The following is a 28,000-nucleotide window of genomic DNA, read 5'->3' on the forward strand; positions in this document are numbered from 1 at the left end:
AAGTAACTCTACCCAACCCTGATTTTAACCCTCCGACTCCCCAAGAGTTACCCACCACTCGCATAGATCGATACTACCCTGAATATCCTTGTATCGGACCGATAATGAAGCTCCCAGTATAGCCCCTCCCACTCAGCTCCGTCAGTCACGTGACGGCGAAGAAAGAAGGCTCGACTTGTAAACAACATGGCGTTCTCCCGACGGGCCGTCAAATGAAGCGCCTAGCTAGCTTTAGCTCGGGATTTCTTATCAAAATGAGCCACAAATTTGTTCATACTCGACATAAATAAGACGACAGGACCGGTGGGTAAAGAGCGGCGTCGAGGACATCGTTTGACAACTCAACGGTAACGTTAAAAATGGTTAGCTTTGAGAGCTTCCCTTAGCGAAATCTTAGCATGGGCATGAAAAGTAGGAATTGGGCTTTCCTGGTTTAAGGTTAGCGATAAAGATGGCGGATGCGTTAACGATGTCGTGGATAATTAACTTTTGGGGTAGTGAATTAACGAGCTTATCGGGCGTTAGGGGGAGTTACGTCATGATGTTATCGGGTTGTTTACAGTTTAGGGTTTTATAAGAATCAGTTGCGCTCATTATAAAACATTATTATTTTATTTTCATATTATTAGGTTATTATTTTTAGTTTTGTAGTATTGCTGTAGTTGTATTTTTCTTAGTATTTCTGGAGTCTTACTTTTGTATTATTTCTAAAGTATAAATTGTAATACCTCTTTAAAGTTTCTGCCTCACGCTCCATCCATCCATTATCTGTACCGCTTATCCTCAGTAGGGTCGCGGGGGCTTTACATTCCGCCTCGCTTTGTTTTTTAATCTACCGTATTTTCCGCACTAAAAGGCGCACCGGGTTATAGGGCGCAACCCGAAAAAATAGTTTTTGGTCCTATTTTTTGACATACATAAGACGCACCGGATTATAAGGCGCTACAATGGGAACGTTGACAAAACAGTCAGATAGTTCAGTCCAACTTATTACCCCCTTAACATTCCCAAAGCTTGCAAAGAAGCAAATATGTGTCGTAGACACGTGCGGATGCGGTGTCCATACCATGTCACTCAAATGCATCGTTCCATCATTCGGAAGGTTAAAGTCTTGGGATTCAAGAAATGCCAACCATTCTTTAGTTTCTATTTTCTTTTTCGCTCGCAACTTTACTGTATATATGACAATAAACCCTTGGAATTGAGTTTTATTTAAAAATAGACACTCCATTCCATCCATTATCTGCACCGCTTATCACAGAAACCTCGAGTTCAGTCTGAAACAAGATACTGGGAAAATATATAGCTGGAGTAGCTCACCGAAGTCGTTGTTTTCATAATAATGTGCAGCCGTGGTCCTCTTATATCCGTGAGTTTAGTAAATCCAGGAGAATAAAATATTTACAAATACAAAATAGTAAAAAAATGCTTTCTGTATGCCGTCAGCCACGTGCTTTGCGCATTCATCTTTTTCGGCCAATTGCAGGCTTTGTTTTGCCGTTCAAGCCAATGCCAGCCTGTAAATGATAAAAAGGATCCGCCCCTTGACCTCCGAATAACTTTAGCCAATAGTGATCGATTCAAATGAGGATTGACACATTGGTTAGCCAATGAAACGCCGGTAAATAAATCCCAGCATACACCGCGGACTACTTGGCGTCCAACGAATTGATTGGTTTTCAGTTATTTCGTATTGGGGGATTTCGCTCAAGATACGAGCATTCCTAGATACCGGGAACAAATGAATGTTTTATGGAGATGTATCACTGTATATTTGAAAATATGATTCTATTTTTAATAATACAAGTTTATGAGACTTGTACATGGTACTGGAGAAATTGAGGAATGGGCTTTGAGAGTTTGGAAAAAAGTGCTTGAATTTGGCCACGCAAAAGGCGTTGGAAGCCTCTAATAAATGTAGGACGGCGTGTAGGGATCATTGCCTTCTGGTGTATGTTTGTTCATATTAATAATTGACAGCAAAGCAGCCGGGAGGGAGGCCTATCTGATACTTGCTCTATTTCTGGTATCGCTCCGGTATCGGTCTTTGTTTCCAGATGTTGTAGTCATGGCTCCGTCAAATTAGACATTTTACGATTCAAGAGTGTGGCATGGGTAGTCAAAGACTTGTGACTTTATCCTCTTTATTTTTTCAGGTTTTTTTTTTCAGTTTTTCTGCAGCACTTTCTTTCATGATAAAACCAGTGTTCATTTGAGCTGTGAAAATGGGTCCCGGGGACTCGCATGCTCAAAAATCTATGGGTCCCAACTGAGATCTATGGGTCCCCAAAATTGAGTGTGCTCCATGCCCTTACAAACTGTCATATTTTCCCTTACAAAATACAAAAAAACGTTTTTTTTTCCAACATGTTTATTTAAGTAGTTTAACATGTTAAATTGTACATGTGTTTCCTTATATCATATATATTGTTAATGAACATTTTGTTGTAAGACACAGAGTTGCTCGACGTGAATGAGGTTTATTATAAAAAAAAAGTTCAAAAATGAAGTCGCTTGGACGTTCACTGTAGAAGGAAAAAATACATGCAAATATAATGAAGTAGATTAATACATTTTCTTATTCAAATTATGAATTCATTTTCTGCATTCAATTATTGTTGGTAATATACTGATTAAAAGGGATCACCACAAACCTGTCTTTTATTCATTTTCTCCTTTTATACTTCCTTTTTTTCTTAACTTCTTTATACAACATCATTCGTAATATAATGCATCAAAGGAAGTGAGCCGTTTTTTAATGAGTTGAGCCGAAAAAGCCGCTTCTCTAAAAAGAAACGGACTTTCACTACACAAATCGAACTGGAGATCGGCGTGCAGACGAAAACTCGAACCGCGAGACCAAAACAACAATGGCGGATCTGCCTCACGAAAAGTTTGGAGTGCGGTAAATCTTTGTTCAAAAATGATAATGTCAATTTCGTGTCAAAAAAGTTGCGTCCCGGGGACGCACGTTGATTTGACACGATGCGTCCCCGGCAAAAATAATGCATCTAGGACGCAGGGATGCGGGCAAACGAGAACACTGTAAAACAGCCAAAAAGTTGAAACTCTCGTGCCCATGATGTTTGTGATGATTCAATGTTCAATAAAAAGAGATTAAAAAAAAAAAAAGTGAGGTATTTATTTTGGAAAAATGGCCTTGGCGCCCTCTGCCAAACCAAGTGGTACTACAAGTTGCAGCATCACAAATTGTGTGCACTCTTATTTGCATCGATTTTACGTACTTAGTGGCTCGTAATTCTCACGATACAATGAATCGATGATCTAACTAGTTGCCAACGCTTTTAATCATACATTTTAATGTATATTATCGATTAGTTGTTGCAGCCCTTTGTTGTTTGGTCATGTTAACATTGGCTCTTTTGTTCGGCCAGGTGCTCTTCAGTCTATGGGCTCTCAGTCCAGTTCTGGGATGTCTGGTGGCAGGCGGTCTTCCAGTGGCAACCCGGTTGATCAGTCTCAATTAGAAGAACAAAACCAGAGTAGCAGCAGTAGTACTAGCAGCAGCAGCAGCAGCAGCGATAGGCAACAAGGAGACACGGTATCAGCATCAGAAGAGGACGTCGACTTAGCTGAAGTGCTGGCTTACCTACTCAGGAGGTGAGTTTTTCTGAGAATGATCCATTTATGTCGGCAGGGTACGGACGGGTGCTTGAAATCCTTGAAAACGTTTGAATTTAATGTTTCAATGTTAGGAAAATGCATGAATTTTGGGTGAGGTTCTCAAAATAGTTTGAAATTGTTGCCTTTGCTTCTTGGTAGCCTGACCCTATGGACCAGTGATTTTCAACCACTGTGCCGCGGCACACTAGTGTGCTGCGAGAGATCGTCAGGTGTGCCATGAGAAATTATCCAGTGTCACTTTTTAGAATTTTATAAAACATTTATGAATCATTTTCTGCAAATATTATGTCATTGTCAAGTGTCTGTATTGTCAAACCAGGGGGTATTATAAATTATATTGTAATTAATTATACTGTTCACTGTCATTTTACAACATTTTTGGTTAGTGGTGTGCTGCGAAATTTTTCCAATGCAAAAAAAACGTGCCCTGGCTCAAAAAAGGTTGAAAAACACTGCTATAGACCACGCAATAAAAAAATTATGTATTTTTAAGTGCATGAAAATGGCGCCGACATGCCTGCTCTCAGTCATTATGGCGTTGTTATATGAAGCGTCACTACCATTCGCACCCAAGAGGACCACTCTCTTTAGAAAACCTCCTTTCACTCGGCTCACTTTCGGCTCCCAAATGGCTCCTCAGAGTTTTACAGTTTTTTTTAAAAGGATATTTTATCATGGGCAGCACGGCGGCGCAGTGGTTAGCGCGTGTGCGGCACAGCTCTAAGGTCTTGGGAACCTCCTGTGTGGGTTCAAATCCAGCTACCGGACTTCCTGTGCGCAGTTTGTATGTTCTCCCCGTGCTTGCGTGGGTTTCCTCCATGCACTCCGGTTTCCTCCCACATTCCAAAGACATGCATTTCAGGTGGATTGGCCGGTCCAAATTGTCCCTAGGTGTGAATGAGCGAGCGAGTTGTCTGTCCCTGTGTGCCCTGCGATTGGCTGGCAACCAATTCAGGGTGTCCCCTGCCCACTGCCCGATGATTGCTGGGATGGGCTCCAGCACCCCCGCGACCCTACTGAGGATAAGCAGTGCAGCTAATGTGATATGTGTGTGTGTGTGTGAGATATTTTATCATTATTAATAAAACTGTATACATCAGAAGATTTAGTAATTAGTAATTTCATATTTTTTACTGAGGATCCCTGAAAAACACATGAAATATAAATTAAAATATTCAGAGATCTACAAGTCATTTTCTAAAATACAAAACACTTTTAACTTTTTTTACATTGTACGGATTTGAAGCCGAAAAACAACACAAACCCCCTGAAAATGCAAAACAATTAAATAAAAACATAAAATATTAACTCTTCGGTGCTAGAAATAAATGATAAAATGCAAAACAATTAACTATTTACAATTCTATTTTGGCCAATTTAGACAGATCCTCTGAAAAATACATAAAAAATAGAGATGAAAATAGATCAAACAAAAAGCAAAAGGTGAGCAGTCGATTGAAAGATTGAATGCTTCTATCGATCAAATGAGTCATGATATAGCGCTAGTCAATGAAGACCTCCCAAAGCTTTACAATGTGCTTCACTCTTAACCATTTACACACACACTCACACACCAATAGGGAGTCAGCCATGCAAGGCACCTACCTTCTTATTGGGGCATTAGGGATTCAGTGTCTTGCCCAAGGACACTTCGACATATCCCTAGACGAGTGCTCTACCTCCTGAGCTAATGTCGCCCAGATCAAAAGAAAGTGTTTTTTTTTTGTTGGCTTTTAAGACTAAAAAAAAGTTTGTGCTATTTTGAGCTGTTCCTATCCATGATCTATATCTTTTGGTGTCAAGGGCCTGCTATAAACTGACATAAATTCTGCCATCCCGCTTAGACAATGCACGCGCAGCTTCACACACTCGTTTACAAAGACAGAAAAGGTTCTATTGATGTTTGCTGATAATAGAGTTCAATCAGGAAGACAAGGCAAGAAAATACTGTAAAAAAGAAGATAATAAAATAATAAAAATAAACAAAATACTCTGTTTTTTTATTTTAATTATTTTGTTTTCAGACTCCTTTATAAATGAATCTTAAGATTTTTATAGGGACAGTGTTCTATTTAGAATATTCAGTATAGTCATTTTCACTTGAAGAGATTTTTAATTGTTTCATAGTAGGATAAAAAACAAATATTTCCTTTAATTTCCATCATTGTAATTGTTTTGAATTGCTCTTGTTTTTTACATTTCTATTAAAGGGACATTGTTTATCTGCTCTCCCTAGTGGTGAAAAAAAACAAACATTAAATAGAACTACATCATGCAATTGTTCTGAGGCGAGTGTTGTAAAGGGAAATTGACATACAGCGGGGATAGAAACTTTTGCTAATTATCTCCCTACCCCTTAAACTTACCCCAAAAAATAACAAAATAGTAAATACTTAGTACTGCAATATATATGTGTGACTATCATAAATATATATACATGTGAAGAAAAAAACCGAATTGATTTACCTGGTACGGTGGAGTAGCGGAGTGATGCAGAAGGGGAAGACAGTAGATTCAAATGAAAACTGATTTCAAACTGTTAAAACTGTGCAGCCCTATGAGACTTTTTGTGATAAAGGGCTATAGAAATAAGTATGACTTGACTTGACTCTATATAAAAAGCTTAACAATGGACCAAATTCTGACTCTGGGGATAAAGAGGTTGAAGGTTCGATTCCCGGCTCCTCAGTGTTATATGTCAAAGTGTCCTTGGGCGGGACACTAAATCCCTAATGTCCCTGATAAGCAGGTATTCGCCTTCATGCCTGACACTCTTGTTGGTATGTGAGTGTGTGAAGCACGTAGGCGCCTTGCATGGCTGACTTCCTATTGGTGTGTGAGTGTGTGTGTGAATGGGTAAGTGTGAAGCACATTGTAAAGCGCTTTGGGAGGTCTTCATTGACTTGAAAAGCGCTATAGAAATGCAGACCATTTACCATCAGTGCTGGATTTCTTCCTTTGAAGGTACTGGAAAAAATGTCCTTGAAAATGCTTGAAAAATGCTTGAATTTTGCCATGAAAAAGGTGTGGCTGGTCCATCAACTGGCATTCCGGAGGTACCCGTTACAATTAGGGTTTTTTTTGTGTGCGGTTCTGCAGGGGCCAGGTTCGACTGGTCCACGGCAGCGGAGCCACAGGTCTGCAGCTGGTCCAGTCTTACTCCGACTCTGACGAGGACAGTGATGGAGCCTGGGAGGGTCGGCTGGGCAACAGCTACAATCCACCCGGTAAACCTCAAAAACGGGCATTCGTGACACAGTTTGCACGCGTGATAACAGTCTTGAGTTGTGTTGCACTTTGATAGTGGACACCCAGCCCGACACGCAGGAAGTGGACCGCAGCGAGATCCGAACCCAGATCATGCTGGCCACTGCTTTGTCCGATCTTAAAGGCAAAACCAGTTTTACACACATGCTGACGCAGGTGAGATTTCATGCTCTACTAGAGTGACTAATTCAATGCTGTAGCGCTTCAATAATGAATAAAGCCAAATTCATTTTAAACTGTAATGCATTGTATTTATTAGATAGATAGATAGATAGATAGATACTTTATTCATCCCCGCAAGGAAATTCACATTTTCAGCAGCATCCCTTAGCTGAGAACAATACAATAATAAAGCAAAAAGAATACAATATACAAATACCCAATGTGACGTGTTGTATTGAGTATTTGAATAGTGCTACATAAAATACACACTGCAATAAAAGTACGGTAATATGCAATGTAGGGGGTGTGGTTTAATGTGGGCCTTTACTCCGCTGGGTGGAGTTAAAGAGCTTCATGGCATGAGGAAGAAAAGATCTCTTCAGTCTGTCCGTGGTACAAGACAGTGACAGCAGTCTGTCGCTGAAGCTGCTCTTCTGTCTGGATATAATGCTGTGTAGTGGATGGGATGAATTGTCCAATGATATTATATTGTTCTCTAGTTTTGCCATACTTAACATATTGTGCAGAAGTCTGGTTCAATAATTAATTAATTATCCTCCAAAAACGTGCAATTAGAACCAAACACAGGGTAGGATATCGAGGTCATACTAATAATATTTTATTCTTGCAGTCCAAATGATTAAACTTGGATGATTTAATACAAATTTTCACTTCACAACTGTTATTTAGGATCAACAAATACATGGTGCCAGAAAACATCCATAAATTATTCATTCGTAAAGAGGGAAATTATAATTTAAGGGGCTGTAGTAAATTCATAATCCCAAAGGTGAGAACCACCAGGAAAAGTATGTGTGTGTCTATGTGCGGAGTCAAACTTTGGAACAATTTACAAGACGAGAACAAACAACGTCCAACTATTCACGTGTTCAAATTTAAATACAAAAAACATTAATGGCGGAATACAGAGATGAAGAAAATGGGTGATACGAGAGATTGGGAAAAGTGCGTCTAGAACTATGGCTAACTTTGTGTTATTGTTGCTATTGTTATATAACTGTTATTATTACTATTACTACTATTGTTGTTATTATCATTGGTGTATTTAATAGGGAAGATGAAGGGGTAGGGAAAATAAGCGTCGCCTTCTTATTACCCCTTTTCGAACATATTATGTAACATTATTTAGTTGTTGAGTTATTGTTTTTGTTCTGTTTTTATTTTAATGTTCGAATAAAGTTTTCGTTCATTCAAGTAACCCCTTAACGTTCCGAGGGCCCGCCGCTGGACTGTTGAGAAGCAAAACAGTGTCTGTACGATGTCACCAGTCACTGAAATATGCCAGATATCATTGGCGAGATGTGATGACATTTCAAAATCTACTCGTCACAGAAACCTCATAGTCAGTCTGAAACGAAATACAAAACTTTAAATCCGGTGTAACTCACAATTAAAATTAAAAAATGGCGTTATAACATCAAGGACAATCCAGAGAATTCAAGCATGTACATTATTGACTACAAAACACACGATAATACCGAAAGATACCAAAAAAAAAATCCGCCTAAAAGCATGCGTGATCTATCCGAGGTTGTTTCTTGATATTCGTTTGTTTCGCTCCAAAACTCCCCTTTAAAAATTCACAGACTCGTAAAGTGCTTCCCAATATGGCAGTTAGGCCCCCCTTGTTTCGATTGACACCGCTTTCTGTCAATAGGACGTTTTTTTTTCACTGTCCAGGGGCCACATTAGCCTATACGGGCCTGTTTGATAGAACAAATATGGCTTTCCCAATGAGATTGGCTTTTTGATTGTCCCCAAACAAGCGCTTCTGTCACACAATATATTTTTCTATTTCTGAAGCTCAAAGAAAGCCCATTAGATTCTTTACTTGTAGTCATATCTTGTCTTTGTGTTTTTCTTGGTTAGAGAGCGCAAGGAAGATGTAGAGCCTCAAGCTTTTCCCACGGAGAATGCAGTCGCATCCGCACGCAGTAAGTCATTCGGGAAAGAAGAAAAAAAGACAGTGGACACCGGTGGCGGGCTGTTTAGATTAGATTTTAGATTTTTTTTGGGAGAGCCACAACATATCTTTTAAGACAAAATCACCAAACCCACTCTCCAGACAAAAGCTAATTCTTCAGCACATTTTATTTCACTGTGTGACCTTTGATGATTTGATGAGATCTCTGAAATAATAATGCCTGTGTCCCATATCAATATAAATATACTACCTACAATTTTACTCTCTCCTGCAGTTACTTAAGAATGTTGAGCCTCATTTTGACTGTCATTTTTGTCCCAAATAATGGTTTCAAAACAAGGTACAAGCAGAGTTCTTTTGTAAAAATGTCACCAAATACTGCAAACGAGGATATCAACGTATTTACCTTCAGTAAAGATGGCAGATGCTGTGTATACAGTGGGACCTCACTACTTCGCGGTTCGACGTTCGCGGGTTCAGAGCTTCGCGGGCCTAAAAAATAGTAATAATAAAATTTAAAAAAAGAACAAAAAAAAAATATTATTATTATTTATTTATTTTTAAGCATTTTTGAAGGGGCGTCGCTACTTTGCAGATTTTCACTTTTCGCGGGTGGTTTTGGTCCCCATTAACCGCAATAACTGAGGTCCCACTGTATATCTGCCCATTCCCACCGCTCAACCAATCAAATTGCTCTCAATGCTTTGCTCGAGCTTTTGGGTGTTTAAAGTTTGTTCTGTGGCTTTTCATCATAAAGTGCCTCTGCAATGTACATAGATTGTTTTATGAGCATCCATATAAATGATTATTTAGCGATTTGCAGCCAAAACTGTTGGTGTGACATCTTGACTGAAAACTGTAGTTAAGATTGTGTCCTCTATATACTGGAACCCAATGAGCGATCATGGTCGTCTCTGCTTCACACATGCGACAATCGGAAGCGCTTGTATCAAAACATGAAATAAATTCGCAATTTCCATTTCAACTCTGAGCCGTATGTACTCATGAAACAATCCATAAATTGCTCTGCGAGCTTTGGGTTCCTGACCCTTGGGGCTAAACCAACAGCTTTGTTGTCACTTAGGACCTGCAGATTATAAAAGCCTTAGGGTAACATTGTAACTAATGGCTAAAATAAAATTTGTTAAATGCTTAAATATGAAAGCACGCATCTGGAAGCAGTCTAACCAAGTCGAAAGCAATAAATGGAAGATGACAGACAAATTGGAATTATATAACACTCATTCGTGGACAAATATAATTAACATCAAATGTTTCAGCGGGCCAGGAGAGAAGGTCTTGCAGGCCCCGACGGCCCACCACTGGTGGACACAACCCCTACTTTTAGAATAGTTTTCATTTTCATACCAATCCCATTATATTCTCAAGCTAGTTGATGAAATGTTTTATATTCTTTAACACAGTTATTGTGTTTGAATGCTAGACATAACAAATGTTTTATCTGTCAAGGAACCCCTCTGAAGCCGACTTAACTTTAGGTGTAATAAATGATTTAACTATTGATAGTTCAAGGTCCACTGCACTTTTTTTTTAATTGATTCATTTAAATAATTAGTACGATTATGCGTTTCTGAATTATATCACTGTTTTCCCCCCAGTTTCCTGCCGAACCATGTTTCTCAGAAGGCCGCCTACTATCACAAAGCCTTCTGTGGCGTCTACAGCGAGGAGGGAAACATGTTTCTGTCTGCATGCCAAGGTAAATTCAAAACTGCAAAAATGTTGATTCCATTCAGTGATTCTCCAAATTTTGGCCCGAATAGGTAACTACAATAAGTTATTAGAATGGTTGTGCGTCATTAGAGAATCACCCACGTTGAGGCGAGAAACCCTTTCTTGGGACAAAACTTCAGAGTCTCGCCTTTTTGAAAGAGGCCAAACACTCACCATTATCTCCAAAAGGTTCAAGAAAAGCATTTAATTTACTTTGGGTATCCAGTGATTTTGAGCGTGTTGGCGGTGAGTAGGCATCGTGAAGCATTGTTGTGAGAAAAGCGAAGCTATGGATACGTAGTTAACACTTCAAGAGAGGTTTTCTTTTCTTACTAAAAAAGATGACAAAGTCCCTCCATTATCAACTGGTCGGAGAGGGATGACGTTCTGTGCAGTAGCTCAGGAGGTAGAGCGATCGTTTTAGGATTAAGGGATCCCTGTTCGAATCCCGGCTTGTCCGTGTTATATGTCGAAGTGTCCTTGGGTAAGACATTGAACCCCCAATTACCCCCAATAAGCAGGTTAGCGCCTTACATGGCTGCACAGATCACGGCTGCTATTTGGAAATGTGAAGCACACTGTAAAGCACTTTGAGAAGTCATTGACTTGAAAAGCGCTATAGAAATGCAGATCATTTCATTTTCATTTCATTTCACGTCCGCTGGGAGGCAATCCCCGTGGAGACCACAATCATGTGATCACTTCACTCGAAACGGTGTATAAAGCTACAGAACTAAATTGTCTGTAGGCCTTCAGAAATGAGTGAAAACGTCAAAAATTGGCTAGCCTGGGTCCTGTTTAAGAAGACCGTCTGGTATCGAATGAGTGAATAACCGCATGCACCCACACTCTATGGATACATTTAAACTTTCATGATATTGCAGACTTGAACGCTGTTGGGAATGAAATATCAAAATGTAGCGTTTACCAAATTGTTCGAATGAGTTATGGAGGGGAATGATGATCAAGAAAGCCGACATTTCCACACGGGGGGAAGATTTAATTTCATTAACAGTTTAAGTGTACTCCATCGAAAACGGCCGAATTAGTGTCGTTGGAGTCTCCGGGAAGCCCTCTTCTGAAGTCCTTTAGCTCTCTCTTCTTGGCCCACGTCTCCCCGCAAGATGGCGTGCCGACTCCTCCCATGGGCGTGCCAAGGAAGCCCAACGTGGGCTTCACAATCTCATAGACGAGCGTATTGTTCTCAAAACAACGCCTGCCGTCCTCTGTCAGAGTCCTGTTATCAAAGTTCCCTAGTCAAAATATTCTGCATTTGGAACAGCGTGACCACTCAGTGAATATCTTGCATTAAACTCAATAAATGTAACTTGTATTCAATCGTTTAAAATCCTTTATAGTCAAATGTATAGAATCCTTCAATGCGTAAGTATGGTTCATTTCTTTTTAAGACCACTTTCTGCTTCAGATCAGAACATCCGCCTGTACGACACCAGCAGAGGGCGCTTTCTACTCCGGCAAACCATTAAGGCTCGAGATGTTGGCTGGAGCATCCTAGACGTCTGCTTTATGCCCGACGCGCAGCACGTGCTCTACTCCAGCTGGTCTGACTACAGTAAGAGGGAACTATTTGTATTTTCTCGTTTATATTTTCTTTTTAGTCATGTTGCGAAAAAAATCACAGAACGAACAAACCACCTGAAAAGAAAAAACGGGACGACAGTCACAAGCCAGAAACGGAGACAGGACCCAATAGCGTTCGTTTTACTAGTCCAGAAAAGTGGTCGGCAACAGGTATCAGGCAGGAAACGGGGCAAAACAGGTCGATGGCCGGGACGGAGGAGCAGAAGCCAAACGGGTCCAGAAACGGGTCCAGAAACTGGGCGGTATCAGGCAGGAAAAAACGGGGCAGGATAATGTCGGATAATACAAAGCTTGCCTAGCTGCAAGCATAGGTTCGCAAACGGTCTGACAGCTTCCTCTTGGAAGACGGGGGTTTAAAAAGAGTCAGGGAGCCAATCAGCGAACAGGGCTGTTGGCGCCAACGGGGCCCCGAATCAGCAATCGTGACCATGACAGGTTGAAGTCCAAGGCTTATCGTAGACCTGCCCTCCAAAATTACTTCCTCAATCAATCATATAAATAAATGATTATTTCTCACATCATTATAACAATCATTTATGAATCACGAATACAGTCTGAAGATCAAAATAAGAGTCAAGTCATATTAATTTATGACGCCCTTTATCACAAAAAGTCTCAAAGAGCTGTACAGAGCACAACAACAACAACCAAATAACTACTAAAATATAGCATCAGCTATATAAAATATATTAGTGGGAACGGGTATATTATAGTGTGGCAGAAAACGCTGTGACGAACGGATCCGAAGGAAAATTGTGGAGAATTGCGGATTCCAGACCTTGGGGGACCTGAGGAAGCAGTGGACTGAGTCTGAAGAGTTTATGTGATTGATATATATCGTGAAAAAAAGCTAAAGAGGAAGTGATGAGCTCTTACCATAACATGAGTTAATATGGCTCTAAAACAAGATTGCCCACACTTTTGAATTTGTGAGCTCCGTTGAAATTCCCTTGCACTTTTTGTTTGAAGTTAATTTAAGGCATGTTGGTTGTATCGTATTTTATTTATTTAGGCTATTGTAAAGGGAAAATTTTTCAAACAATTAATATGAATTCAAGATTGTTGTGTGGACAGAGGAGAACTTGGTCCGTGGAGGAGGAAGTGTCATGGTTTGGGGCCTTCTTTCTGCAGCAAGAGTCGGGCCTCTTGTTCAGCTACACGAATGCAAATGCGTATCAGTACCTTCTTCAAAAGCACACGGTTTCTTACTTGTGTTCCTCGCCCAATCAGCCTGCAGTCCTCCACAGTGAAACGTGTAAATCATATCCTTGAATCGATGGCATGGCCTGCTCAAAGTTTTGATCTAAACCCAATAGAGAACCTCTGGAAAATCCAGACAAGTTATGGTCAAGAAAGCCACTACAATCACCGAACTGTAGAGGAGGCTGGAAGAGGAATGGGCCAAAATAACAGCAGAGCAGTGTGAGAGACTAGTGCTATCCTGTAGATGCTCTGAAGTCATTTGCAAGATTTTTTTCCCATGCCCAAGTCATCCTTGTTCTCTCATTTTCTGAAAAATTTTTGTTTTTTGTGAAATTTCTCGAGTCAATTTGTGAAAAAGGTAGTGTAGTACCATGATATAAACACAATAAAATGTCATTTAACCGTGGAACAGTGACGATGGTGTTATTTCGAAATTGTTCATTTTTTTTTATAATTTGTTCTTTAATTTTGATCTCCAGCGTGTAGCACGAGTTGTTGAGTGTTGAGGTTTCAGTGCTTTACCTCCGCAGTTGTCACAGTTGGAGTCCCGTTCGCTCACAGTTTTGCCATTTTACCAATACTGTCATCAGTCATTGCACTAATAGATACAGTAAGTGTATATATACCCGTATAAAAACCATAGCTCTTACAATAATTAAAATTCAATGTGCCTTATAGTGCAGTGCGCCTTATGTATGGAAAATATATGACTATAAAGACTATTTTTGAGGGTCGCCCTTATCATCTAGTGCGCCTTGTAGTGCGGAAAACATGGTGTGTATAATATCAGAGAGCTTCCGCATATATTTTCTTTATTGTTTATTTGAAATGTTTATATTTGATGTTTGACTTGAAGTGATAAAGAATCTTTGTGTGTCTTCTCAGTTCATCTGTGCAGTATTGACGGGGACAGTGAAAACCACACTGCATTGGATCTCAAGTTAGTGCTTCATTTCATATCATTTAACCAGGGTTTGTACGGGGGCTTGAAATCCTTGAAAATGCCCAAATTTTAATAGTGTGTTTTCAAGGTCAGAAAAATGCTTGAATTTTGGGTGATGTGCTTAAAAGTGCTTGAAAATGCTTGAAATTGTTGCCATTGACATGTTTCTCAGCAGTCTGACTCTATAAACCGCGCATTAAATGAAGAAGACAAAAAAAGTGCATGAAAATGACACCGACACGCCTGCTCCCAGTCATTATGGCGGTGTTATGTGAAGCGTCACTGCCCCCTACTGGTTCATTCCCAAGGGGAGAGCTCTATTTAGAAAATCGAAACTTTTGGCTCAGCTCACTGATGCTATAAAATGCAAAAAAAAAACCTACCTACAGTTCTATTTTTACCATATTAGACACAGATCTTTTGAAAAACATGCAAGAATTATAAGTTAACAGAAGTAAAACTAAAAGTAAGATTGAATGAACTTGGAGCAATCAATATCATTAAAATGGGTCCATGTTTGACTCATTTGTCTGCTCTTTATACATACAGTACTTTCTTTTATTTCTCTTCTGTTTTTTTCTTTTTCATTTCTTTTTTATTCTTGTATTTTTTTTCTTAGCCTTTTCCTAATTTTTTTTCTTTTTAAGTTCTTCATTTTCTTTTTTTCTTTTGTTTTATTTTCCTAGCTTTGTAGTTCTTTTTTTAGCTTTTCCATTTTTCTTTTATTCTTATGATACTTTTTTCTAGCCTTTTATTCATTTTTACCTTTATGTTTTTCTTCTTTCTCTCTTTTTGCTTTTGTTTAATTGTTTTCCTTCTGTTCTTTTTTCTTTTCTTGTCTTTTTTTCCTTTCTTATTTAGCCTTATTCATGTCCCAAAAGTCATTTTTTTTCTTTTGTTAATTTTTCCGAGACTTGTAGTTCTTTTTTTCAAATTTTCCATTTTTCTCTTATTCTTATTATTCTTTTTTTCTAGCATTTTATTCCTTTCCCTTTATTATTTCTTTTTCTCATTTTGCTTTTGTTTAATTGTTTTTCTTCTGTTGTTTTTTTCCTTTTTGTCTTTTTTCTCCTATCTTTTTTAGCATTATTTGTCATTTTGTACACAATATTTCATAATAATTGAGCTAAAGAGCCGCTTCTCAATGAAGAGACAGAATTCCCATCAGTATGAGTTTATTTGAGTGAGAGGAGCTACTAGGTAAAGGCGGTTAACTGCTTAATTCTGCAAACACATAGAACAACACATAAACGGGGACACACAGATGACAGGCAAAAAATGCAGGATAAGTGAAATGAATGATAACAGTTCACTACGAGAGGCAAAGGTATGTGACTGAACCTAGATGACCAGGCAGACGGGTAATAAATAATCAGCAGCAGGACAAACGTCCTGCCTGAACTTTCAAAGGTGGCTACATTTGACATTTTTGGCACATGCGCGATACATTTGCAACCTGGACGCCCACCCAGGGATTAACTGCTGCTCCCTCCAAGAGAATTGACACACACACGGGAGACTCCACCCTAGGGTCTGTTGACATACATGACATTATATGAATTGCAGAGCATATGCGCTGCCCAGACTGCCATCACTACTACTCCCTCTTTTTTTGGGGGGTGGGCAGAGCATGTCTTTGGGTGGGCACGCCCCGGTTTAATCGTTTTTTTCACACCTAGATAATTGTCTTGACTTGACTCGCCAACATATTGCCATACAACTCATGATTCCTTTTGTTTTTGTTGATGTAGTCCGGATGAGAGGAGGTTTTGCGTGTTCTCACTGGCTGCGTCTTCAGATGGCAAAGAGATCTTGGGAGGGTGAGTGCAATGAGCTTGTTTTACCTTTTCTATTCTTCTCTGATCTTTTCATGTAAATCCCCCTGTCTGTTCAAATGAGAAGCTCATGACCCTCTCTCTTAAATACAATTCCAGCTTTTTGAGTACAAAGAACTTGAGAATCAACTTATGCATGACACTAGTTTGTTCTGCCGCTTACAGAGCAAATGATGGCTGCCTTTACGTCTTCGACCTTGAGCAGAATAAAAGAACATTGAAGGTGAGTGTGTTTTGGTTCAATTACATTCTAAATAACTTGGGGTTTGTACGGGTGCTTGAAATCCTTCAAGTCATGTTATTTGTATAGCCCTTTATCACAAGGAGTCTCAAAGGGCTGCACAGACCGCAGATTATTGCAAACCACAATCTATTATTACACAATCCCAAGCCCCACAATGCTTTGCGAGATGCGATTTTAATTCGTTTTTATAGAAAGTCGTGTCCTTCATAACAAATTGAGATAACACAAAAAGGCTAGATTGAACAAAGTAGTGTCGCAAATGTTCAAGTACAGTACTATCATTAAACATAGTGCTGTGATATTTTTTGCATTCAGGAAGAAAATTACATCATATTGTACATCTGCATTCATTCTGTTTCAAAATGCTTGAATTTTAACCTGTTTTCAAGGTCAGGAAAATGATTGAATTTTGGACGATGTGCTTGAAAAATGCTTGAAATTCGTGCCATGTTTCTTGGCAGTCTGACTCAATAGACTATGCATTAAAGACGATTTTCAAAATAAAGTGCGTGAAAATGAAGCCGACACGCCTGCTTTCAGTCATTCCGGCCTGATTATGTGAAGCGTCATCACCCCCTACTGGTTGCACCCAAGAGGACAGCTCAATAATAGAAACCTGGCTCTTCCGGCTCCTCAGATTTTTATTTTTATTTTTAATCATTTATTATCACTGATATTGAAACATTATGCAACAAATTGTGTAGTAATTCGTAATTTCATACGTTTTTCTGGGGATCACTGAAAGACACACGAAATATAAATCAAAATAATCACAAATCTAACAAAAATTGTAAAATACAAAACAATTTTAGCTTTTTACCCATTGAACAGATTTAAAGTCGAGCAACACAAAATCTATAAAAATAAAAAAAAATTAAATACAAATTAAATGTATAAATTTTTTAGTGCTGTAAATACATGATAAAATGCAAAAACAACTATTTACAATTTTATCTCAACCAATGTAGACACATATTTTCTGAAAAACATGCAAAAAATATAAATTCAAATAAGTGAAACAAAAAGCAGTTTCTACGATTGAAAGATTGAATGCACTCTGCTTCGGAGCAATCAATATCATGAAAATAAGTCTAAATTTGGGTCATAAACAAGATTTCAGACAATTATATCACCTCCTTCTAGATCAGTTCCACGGACAGACTGAGGAGATCGTTTCTTCCTCATGCCATGAGGCTATTTAACTCCACTCGGGGGAGTAAAAGCCCACATTAAACCCCATCCCCACATTTACATATTACCTTATTCTTATTACAGTGTGTATTTTATGTAGCACTATTTAAATACTCTATACTATAGCAAAACGTTATATTTGGTATTTTTGTATTCCATTTCTTTTATTTTATTATTTTATTTTTCAATACAAGGATACTGCTGGAAGTGTGAATTTCCCTAAGGAGATGAATAAAGTATCTATCTAGACATCTATTCATCTTGACATCTATCCATCTATCTACCTAGACATCTATCTATCTAGACATCTACCTATCTAGACATCTATCTAGACATCTATCTATCTATCTGTGTTCTCATACTTTTATTTTCTTGGGTGCCATCAGAGTTAAGGGCTATGAGAGGTTGGGGTCAACTCGTATTTTCCACAAAAAAATTGATAAAAAAACCTTTTCTGTTCTCGTATATCTTTTTGGTACATACAGTACTTTCTTTCCTTTTTTGCCTTCCGTATTAAACTCCATTATTAGCCACCACCCAGTCCTTTCTGTGCTTGTAAACAAGTGCGACATAGCCAAGCTGCGCTTGCATAGTTGAAGCAGAATGGCAGAATTCATGTCAGTTTATAGCAGTTTTTGACGCAAAAAGATCATGGATAGGAACAGCTCCCAATAGCATGTAATATGTTCCTATGTTCCAGCAGCAAGATAACGACTTTGTTTTAGTCATCGGAGCCAAGAAAACATGTTCCTTTGATCAATGCTGGATTTCTGGAAAAATTGTCCTTGAAAAAGGGGGTACCAACCCCGAAAAATCATTTTCCCCTTGATGTATAATTAATATATTGACATGCTGGTAAAAAGCTAAAAATACACAATTTTTACTGTACCTTTTTAGCAGACACCCGTACAGCATTTTTGTATTTCGCAAATCTTTCACTCGATCGTTGTTGTCACTCTTTTCCACATTCCCTTGCCCTTATCACTAACCATCTTAGGAACTATTAATATGTACAAAAAAAGAAATAAAACCGACAAAATGAGACGTGGTCCCTCTCAAACGCGCCAGTTGAGAACAGAACAAAGAGATCAAGCAGGATATCCCTTCTCTCTCTGTCAGATCGACGCCCACGAAGACGACGTGAACGCGGTGGCGTTCGCCGACAGCTCGTCTCAGCTCCTTTTCTCCGGAAGCGACGACGCCCTCTGCAAAGTCTGGGACAGGAGGACGCTGCGAGAGGATTGGCCACAGCCCGTGGGACAGCTGGCTGGCCACCGGGACGGCATCACTTTCATTCACAGCAAGGTTCGGCCGTCGCCTATCTACCTTATTTTATGGAATACCCAAAAAGTCCAAATTGGCTAATATTTTCAACATGAGCCTTATGATCCATATGTGGACAAAATTGGAAATGCGTCACCGTAGCTGTGAACCTATCTGGGTTTGTACGGGGGCTTGAAATCCTTGAAAATGATTCAATGTTAATGTTGCGTGGGCATCATGGCGGCGCAGTGGTTAGCGCGTGTGTGGCACAGTTCTGAGGTCATGATATCGAACCTCCTGTGTGGAGTTTGCATGTTCTCCCGTGCTTGCGTGGGTTTACTCCGGGCACTCCGGTTTCCTCCCACATTCCAAAAACATGCATATCAGGTTGATTGGCCGGTCCAAATTGTCCCTAGGTGTAAATGAGCGAGTGAATTGTCTGTCCCTATGTGCCCTGCGACTGGCTGGCAACCATTTCAGGGTGTCCCCTACCCACTGCCTGAAGACAGCTTGGCTCCAGCACCCCCGTGACCCTACTGAGGATAAGTGGTGCAGATAATGGATGGATGGATGGATTAATGTTGTGTTTTAAATATCAGGAAATATCAGGTGGATTGCTTGAAATTGTGTGAAAAAATGGCCATTGCCATGTTTCCTAGCAGTCTGACTCTAAAGACCGTGCAATGAACAAAGCAAAATTTCAAAAAGGGCGTGAAAATGATGTTGACACGCCTGCTCTCAGTCATTATGGCATTGTCCTGTGAAGCGTCATCACCCCCTACTGCTTGCACCCAAGGGGACAGCTCCATTCAGAAAACCGGTTATTTTTGGCTCAGCTCCCAAACAGCTCCTCAGATTTGTGTTTTTTAATGATATAACATTAAAACATATGCACCAAATTATTTAGTAATTAGTCATTTCATATGGTTTGCAGGGGATCCCTAAAAACACATGAAGTATAAATAGAAATATTCACAGATCTACACTGAACACATTCAAAGTTGAACAAGAATACAAAATCCCAGAAAATGTAAACCAAAAAATAACAATATGAACTCTTCAGTGCTATAAATAAATGATAAAATTCAAAATAATCACTATTTACACTTTGTTAATCAGTTTCGACACGCATCTTCTAGTTGTTGCAGAATGGCAGAATTCATGTCAGTTTACAGCAGCCCATTGACACCAAAAGATCCTAGATCATACTGTAATGTATTTATTCAGCCAGTATAAACCATAAACAAGATATATATACAAGAAATCATTTGATCCTCATCATAAATAGAAACGGTGCAAAATAGCACAAAGTATGTGCTAGCAGCAAGTTACGACTATACCTTAGTCATCTAAGCCAACAAAAATTGCGTATTTTTGATGGGCGCTTGGTTCCTTTTTTTTAAAGTTATTGGGAAAATTTAAAAAAAATGGCTTTAAAAGTGCTGGCCATGAAAAAGGTCTACGAACCCTGCTTATATAGTCCAATGCAACTTCTCGTCTCATCTCATCTCATTAGCCGTACCGCTTATCATCATTAGGGTCGCGGGGGGGCTGGAGTCCATCCCAGCCATCTCCGGGCAGTGGGCAGGGGACACCCTGAACTAGTTGCCAGCCAATCGCAGAGCACACGGGGACAGACAACTCATCCGCTCATTCACACTTAGGGACAATTTGGACCGGCCAATTCACCTGAAATGCATGTTTTTGGAATGTCGGAGGAAACCATAGTGCCCGGAGGAAACCCACGCAAGTACGGGGAGAACATACAAACTCTGCACAGGAAGTCTGGAGCTGGATTTGAACCCACGCAGGAAGTTCCCAAGACACGAACTGTGCCGCACATGCGCTAACCACTGCGCCGCCGTGCTGCCCCCAATGCAACTTATATTTGATAAAAAAAAAATTGTTGGCGCGCCTTATGTGCGAAAAATACGGTGTTTGTATTTAAAAAAATATATCAGGTTATTAGCAACATTCCCTGTAATTTTCCTTACGGGTCTGAGCGTTCACACAAAGTCGGTGAGCAACGCTTGAAACAACAGTGAGCAACGGCAATCCCAAGTGTGGCAAGATAATTTATTATCAAACATGTCCAAAACTTGACATCAAGTTACATTTTGCTGAGTTTCCGGCAATGCAAAATAAAATTTCACTTTTGAAAGAATTGACTCATGTATTATTGCAAAGGTTGTACGGCCTACAAACGTCACTTGTTTTTACAACAGTTCTTTCACAAGATTTTCATTTTTTTTTCCTGCTGTCTTTTGACGCATAATACTAACATTTTTGGGGGCTTATTGAGTCGGTTGCACGATACAGAACTGCATTTAATCACATTTTTTAGTGGAAGTACAATGTTGGCCACAAGATTGACTTGATATCATTGGAAATTATTTGAATGCAACACAAACTTTTTCTCCTTTTTCCCTGTTTTTTTTCCATTTTTTTTATTCCTTTTAAGAAATTGTGTTTATTTTTTCCTAGCTGTTACTTTTTTCTTTTTGTTCTCTATTTACTTTTTTTCAATTGTTTCTTTCTTTTCTTTTTTTCTGGCTTTTGTTCTGAATTTTTCCTTCTTTTTTTCTCTTCTTTTTGTTTTCGTTTTTCTCTGCTTTTCACTACTTTTTCATTTTGGTATTTTTTTCTTTTTGTTCTTTTTCCCCCCTTCCTTTAAATCATTTTGTGCACAATTTTACAGAATTTTTGGTTGTGTAGGGATTAAAGAAGCAAAAACAACCTGAAGAGCCGTTTGGGACCCGACCGAGCCGGTTCTTTTTAGTGAGCCGAGCCGAAGAAGCCGGTTCTCCAAAAACTCTACTTACTTTACTTTTCAACTTCGTTTGACATTGACTTCAAAATACCGCATTTAGAACACAGCGTCAGGGGAACCCGTGTATTTTTACCTTCATGCACTGTAACTTTGACTTAATTCGCTTCTTAATGAGCAATTTCGAGCCCCGATTTTTGTGCCCTGGCTAGATTTTCTTGTGCGCGGAAAAGCTCTGGGTATCACACGCAGCTTAGAGGGAACATTGGTTATTAGATATCTGGGTAACTGGTCAATACTTCCAGTGTGAAAGTTCCAAACCTGTGGGCTGCTCTTATATACAAATGTCCCACCTGGAATTATTGTGATTCTGAACCCAAAGAGTACATTTTTACTTCTTTTTTTAATTTCAAATGTCTAAATTGGACTGGGTCTTGCAGGGTTAGTGATCCTTAAAGTTTACCAACAAAGCTTTTGAAAAACTTCTTCTACGGAAATCTTTCTTCATCTTGGTTACCCAGAAAACAAATACTATGTCTTGGGCTCTCTGAGAGTGAATCCACTGTGTGTCTCAAAGGTGCACACGAAGACAGCAAACAGGTAATTTAGCATCAGGCATCGTATAATATTTGTCCCTATTCTCCGGCGGCAGGGGGACGCAAGGTATCTGATCAGCAATTCGAAGGACCAGTCCATCAAGCTGTGGGACGTGAGAAAGTTCTCCCCCAAAGAAGGACTGGCAGCCTCTCGCTTGGCCGTCACCCAGCAGAATTGGGATTACCGCTGGCAGCACGTTCCCCAAAGAGGTAGGTGGTCTACAGGGGTCCGTACGGGTGCTTGAAATCCTTGGAAATGCTTGAGTTTGGATGTCGTGTTTTCAAGGTGAAATGAAATGAAATGATCTGCATTTCTATAGCGCTTTTCAAGTCAATGACTTCCCAAAGCGCTTTACAATGTGCTTCACATTTCCAAATAGCGGCCGTGATCTGTGCAGCCATGTAAGGCGCTAACCTGCTTATTGGGGGTATTGGGGGTTCAGTGTCTTACCCAAGGACACTTCGGCATGTAACACGGACAAGCCGGGATTCGAACTGGGATCCCTTAATCCTAAAACAATCGCTCTACCTCCTGAGCTACTGCCGCCCCAAAGTTGGGAAAATGCTTGAATTTTGGGTGATGCGCTTGAAAATTCTTGAAATGGTTGCCATGTGCCTTGGCATTCTGACTCTAAAGACCACGTAATAAATTAAGACTTTTTTTAAAAAAAAAGTTCTTTAAAATGACGCCGACACACCTGCTCATGTGAAGCATCACTGGACAGCTCTATTTAGAAAACAGACTCCTTTGGCTCGGATCACTGAGAAGAGCCGTAAAATTCCGATTATAGAGCGCACCTGATTATACGCCGCTCCCAGTACATTTTTGAAGGGGAAAGAAAGTTGTCTACATACATAAGCCACACCTGACTATAAGCCGCATGTGCCCACATTGAAACATCAGATATTTACAACAGAGCAGTGCTTGCTTCCACGATCCGATGATCGTCAGGCACGGGTAGCTGATGGCAGAAGTGGCACTTCCGTGTCGAGCAAGGGTCGTCATATACAGCGAGAAAACAGGTCAATAGCCGGGACGGAGGAGCAAGGGCAGTAACGAGTCCAGAAAAGAGGTCGGCAACAGGTATCAGACAGGAACCAGGGCAAAACAGGTCGATGGCCAGGACGGAGGAGCAGAAGCAGAAACGGGTCCAGAATCAGGTCGGTAACAGGTATCAGGCAGGAGAAAACAAGGCAGGAGAATGTCAGATAGTACAGAGCTTGCCTAGCTGAGAGCATAGGTTCGCAGATGGTCTGACAGTTGGAAGACGGGGGTTTAAAAAGAGTCAGGGAGCCAATCGGCGACTAGTGCTGTTGGCGCCAACGGGGCAGTCGCAGGTGCCCCGAATCAGCAATCATGATAAAAACGTCATTTTAATGGATTTCTTCTTTTCAAGGTACTGTAAAGAATGTATGGCCTTGAAAATGATCGAAAAGTGCTTGAAAAAAGGTGTACGAACAGTTATTCGTCCTGGTATTGACACTTTGTCCCAAACGTTGTCCCGTCACAGCCCTCAGGCGACACAAGCTGGCCGGAGACACTTCGGTGATGACGTACCGCGGCCACGGCGTCCTGCACACGCTCATCCGCAGCCGATTCTCTCCCGAGTTCAGCACCGGCCAGAGGTTCATCTATTCCGGCTGTTCCACCGGCAAGATTGTCAGTGAGTGGAACCTCCCAGTTGCAGGGCTGCGCCATTAACCCAAATCCAATCGTCATCGCAAAACACTGCCTTTTTTCCTAAGGATTTATAGACTGCATACTTTTATAGAAGTCTCCAAAAGAGGGCGCTGTTTACTTAAGTTTAACCCCACGGTAGTCCCTTAAAATTGGCCTGAAAACACAATCCAACATGGACGCAAAGTAAATTGCATGCTGTTCTTGAACCATTTGGAGAATATGGACGCTTTTGGTCTCGTTTTAAGAGTATCACTCTGAAATGATTGACACTGTCATGATCCTGCACCCAAGTTGTTATTTGTGGCTCTCTCTATTGTCCTCGTACCTTTATTAGTATTCATTCCCCTTGGTTCCTTGCTAGTTCTTTTCTTTGTCACATCAAAAGCATCCTTCATTTGACAGGATGACAAAATGACACACACCGGGTTTGTGTGTAGTATCCCAATTCAAGGCGATAGAAATACTGTGGTCATGGTTTTTGTTGCGCCAAAAAAAAACCTAATCCCAGAACTTGCAATTGAACCCACAACCCTAAAACTGTGGGTCAGTTGCCCACTCTGGCCACCTCTGGAAACGTCTCTGGTTACCATGGTGAGCCATGGAAAATGAATGGGTCCATGCACACTGGATGGGAAAAAAATCAAACCTATTCATTGTCTATGGGGTAAAATTTCCAAATTATTCCCACTGTGCTTACAGCACTGGTGGTAATGAGTTGGCCTTGCATCAGCCAACCCTAACTAAGAATAATTATTACTATAAGAATATATCTACTTGTTAGCACCAGATAGTAGCAAACTTAGGCTATGGTAGGCATTGCTTTATAGCCATTACAACCTACCAGATAGTAAATAAGCACCGCCAATGCAGACATTGAACCTGTGCCCCATTCTCTAGTCTTTTGCAAACGCCAACAGATGTTCTGCCAGAATCGCCCTGTATTTGCCTCCACCCATCTTCCTATTAACTCTAGCAATCTTTCCAGTCCATGCTGAAGAAAAGCCACCTCAGAGCATGATGCTGTCACCACCATGTTTGACAATTTTGGTCTCATCATACCAGAGCACCTCGTTCTGCGTGTTATATGTGTCTCGCATGTGGACTCATGAGACAATTTATGCTATTCTTTCACAAATGGTGTGTGTGTGTGTGTGTGTGTGTGTGTGTGTGTGTGTGTGTGTGTGTGTGTGTGTGTGTGTGTGTGTGTGTGTGTGTGTGTGTGTGTGTGTGTGTGTGAATGAGTACGTGTGAAGCACATTGTAAAGCGCTTTGGGAGGTCTTCAGCGCTATCGAAATGCAGACCATTTACCATTCCTAATGATGTCATCGCTCCAGTCAGTCCTTTTAATGGCTTGCAGCTAGAGGCTCCATCAGGGTTTTGGAAAGACCCATTTCCTCAGGAAATTGCAAAAAAAAAAAAAAAAAGTGTTCCTTAAAATTGCGATTCTAAAAACCCAACTCAACATACAAATCTCCTCTCGCTCCGTTCCAACTCCTCCTCCTACTGTTTTGGGTCCTCGAGGCGGACACATCCCGTGATGATCCGGTGATAACGTAGGCTGGAAAGTGGTCGAAAGGGGACACACACACACACACACACACACACACCATTTGTGAAAGAATAGCATAAATTGTCTCATGAGTCCACATTTGAGATACATATAACATGCGGAACGAAATTGTCAAACATGGTGGTGACAGCATCATGCTCTGGGGTGGCTTTTTTTTCAGCATGGACTGGAACGATTGCTAGAGTTGATAGGAAGATGGGTGGAGCCAAATACAGGGCGATTCTGGCAGAACATCTGTGTGTCATTTCTCACCATTTTGTGTGCCCCCTCTCATAGTTTACGACGTGCTGACGGGCGCCGTGGTTTCTAAACTGGCGGGTCACGGTGCCTGCGTGAGAGACATCACTTGGCACCCTTATGAAGACAACATCATTAGTAGCTCTGTAAGTACCACGATGACGGTTTACGGCAAGGATATTCGATTATGAAGACAATCGGGACACACTTCGTCACTCCAGGCTATTTTCACCAAACAATTCCCTTTATTTAAGTCACATATATTTGTATAACCATTAAACTATCCTCTGATTTGATGGCAAGGAAACACTCCAAAAACCTCAGTATGAAAAACTTTCGAGATGGGGTCGCACATGAGGTAACCCCCCCTTCTTCTTAAGATTTCTTCTTGGCTCTTGGAATCACTAGTAGACCAGCATTTTCCGGGCCAAAGCTCTTATGCAAACTTTTGCACTGTAAATTCTGGACTACAAGCCACAATTTTTTTTAGCACATTTTAAACACTGTGGCTTTAAATACGTTTTTTTGGGGTGAAAAACAGCGAGCTGCTCTTTTCCTCAACGCATCTAGATACAAAACACTGCCATGTTATCTGAAAACATTAATGATGCCCTTCAAGAGAAATGGGTGATTTTTTTTTTTTGCCAACAATATTCATATACTACACAACAGGAGCAAAATGGTTATTTGACAGAAGTTTATTCAATAATTCATCTCATCTCATTAGCCGTACCGCTTATCCTCATTAGGGTCGCGGGGGGGCTGGAGCCCATCCCAGCCATCTTCGGGCAGTGGGCAGGGGGACACCCTGAACTGGTTGCCAGCCAATCGCAGGGCACATGGGGACAGACAACTCATTCGCTCATTCACACCTAGGGACAATTTGGACCAGCCAATTCACCTGAAAATGCATGTTTTTGGAATGTGGGAGGAAACCGGAGTGCCCGGAGGAAACCCACGCAAGCACGGGGAGAACATACAAACTCCGCACAAAAAGTCTGGAGCTGGATTTGAACCCACGACAGGTTCCCATGACATGAACTGTGCCGCACAAGCGCTAACCACTGCGCCGCCGTGCTGCCTCAATAATTCATATTCCCCTATAAATCAAGTCCTCAATTTATACATCCAAATTAAAGAGCATTGGAAGTCATCTATCAAAAAAGCTAAACTTCTCTTTCCATATCATTGCCGTCAAGGAAGCAAATGCAGCATCTGGGTTGCAATCTGGCACTATTCCCAAACTCATTTTAGCTCAGGGGGCCTCATGGTAGAAAAATATTCTCATGGGGTCCAGAGAGAGAGAGAGAGAAAGAGAGAGAGATATTTTTTTTTTAATGAATTAACTACTAACTATGATGACTAAAATAAACGTTATCTTAATCAGCGCTGGATTTCTTCTTTTGAAAGTACTAAAAATAAATTGGCCTTGAAAGTGCTTGAAAAGAAGGTGTACGGACCCTGGATTTACGACAAGAATTACTACTGAAATCCTACCAAAATAAAACTACCGTCCCACCACATAAATACCACAGACTTGTTAAGAAACACGGCAACAATTTCAAGCATTCCCAAGCACCAGCAGCACGAGAAATGAGCGGCGAAAAGCAAGTAAGGAGTCGTCTTGTGCTTTTTGTGTCAACAGTGGGATTGTAGCGTTCAAATGTGGGAGCACAGACAAACGCATCCTCTGGACGAAGAGCGAGACCGAGACTGAAAACCTGGACCAGGAGATGAGGACACTTTGAATTTGGACTGTTCTAGTGTTATGCGCTTGGGTCCTACCAAGAGACACAAACTTCTAAACTTCAGTTCGTCACCAGCTTATCGTGGCTTCTGACTATGTGTTGCATACTCAAGGGTTGAATGATACACTTATTCAACTTGGGAATGAAACAATTTGAATGTGTTGGGGAGAAGAAGACAGAGAATTTTACAGTGCCTTGCAAAAGTATTGCCCCCCTTTCAGATTTTTTTGGACCCCATATATCAGGATTCCAACTTCAAAATATTTCCCAAGAATCAAAATGTAAGAGACAATTGTAAAAGGAAAGCATTTTATTCAACATTTTATATTTTGCTCCCAAATTCGAAAACAAAAAGTAGGCATTGCA

The 28,000-nt window shown here is 40.4% G+C and overlaps 1 protein-coding gene across 1 annotated transcript; it reads left to right on the plus strand.

Moving 5' to 3' along the window:
* The first annotated feature begins 166 nt into the window (after positions 1-166).
* On the plus strand, positions 167-28,000 carry dcaf11 (ddb1 and cul4 associated factor 11). Its single transcript, XM_088322699.1, has 15 exons — positions 167-347; positions 3,396-3,621; positions 6,745-6,872; positions 6,950-7,068; positions 8,965-9,029; positions 10,639-10,739; positions 12,180-12,326; positions 14,444-14,498; positions 16,253-16,321; positions 16,502-16,559; positions 18,891-19,076; positions 22,454-22,607; positions 23,909-24,061; positions 25,926-26,032; positions 27,532-28,000. Exons 2-15 carry the CDS (start codon positions 3,410-3,412, stop codon positions 27,601-27,603), a joined length of 1,626 nt encoding a protein of 541 aa, XP_088178825.1. The 5' UTR covers positions 167-347; positions 3,396-3,409; the 3' UTR covers positions 27,604-28,000.

Source organism: Urocampus carinirostris, chromosome 18 (genome assembly GCF_059441175.1).
Source record: "Urocampus carinirostris isolate Australia breed hairy pipefish chromosome 18, RoL_Ucar_1.0, whole genome shotgun sequence".
Lineage (NCBI taxonomy): Eukaryota > Metazoa > Chordata > Actinopteri > Syngnathiformes > Syngnathidae > Urocampus > Urocampus carinirostris.

Coding starts and splice junctions, on each gene's coding strand:
- dcaf11 (XM_088322699.1), top strand. CDS start 3,410: ATGGGCTCTCAGTCCAGTTCTGGGATGTCTGGTGGCAGGCGGTCTTCC. Junction 14,499..16,252: donor CACACTGCATTGGATCTCAA/GTTAGTGCTTCA, acceptor TTGTTGATGTAG/TCCGGATGAGAGGAGGTTTT. Junction 16,560..18,890: donor AGAATAAAAGAACATTGAAG/GTGAGTGTGTTT, acceptor TCTCTCTGTCAG/ATCGACGCCCACGAAGACGA.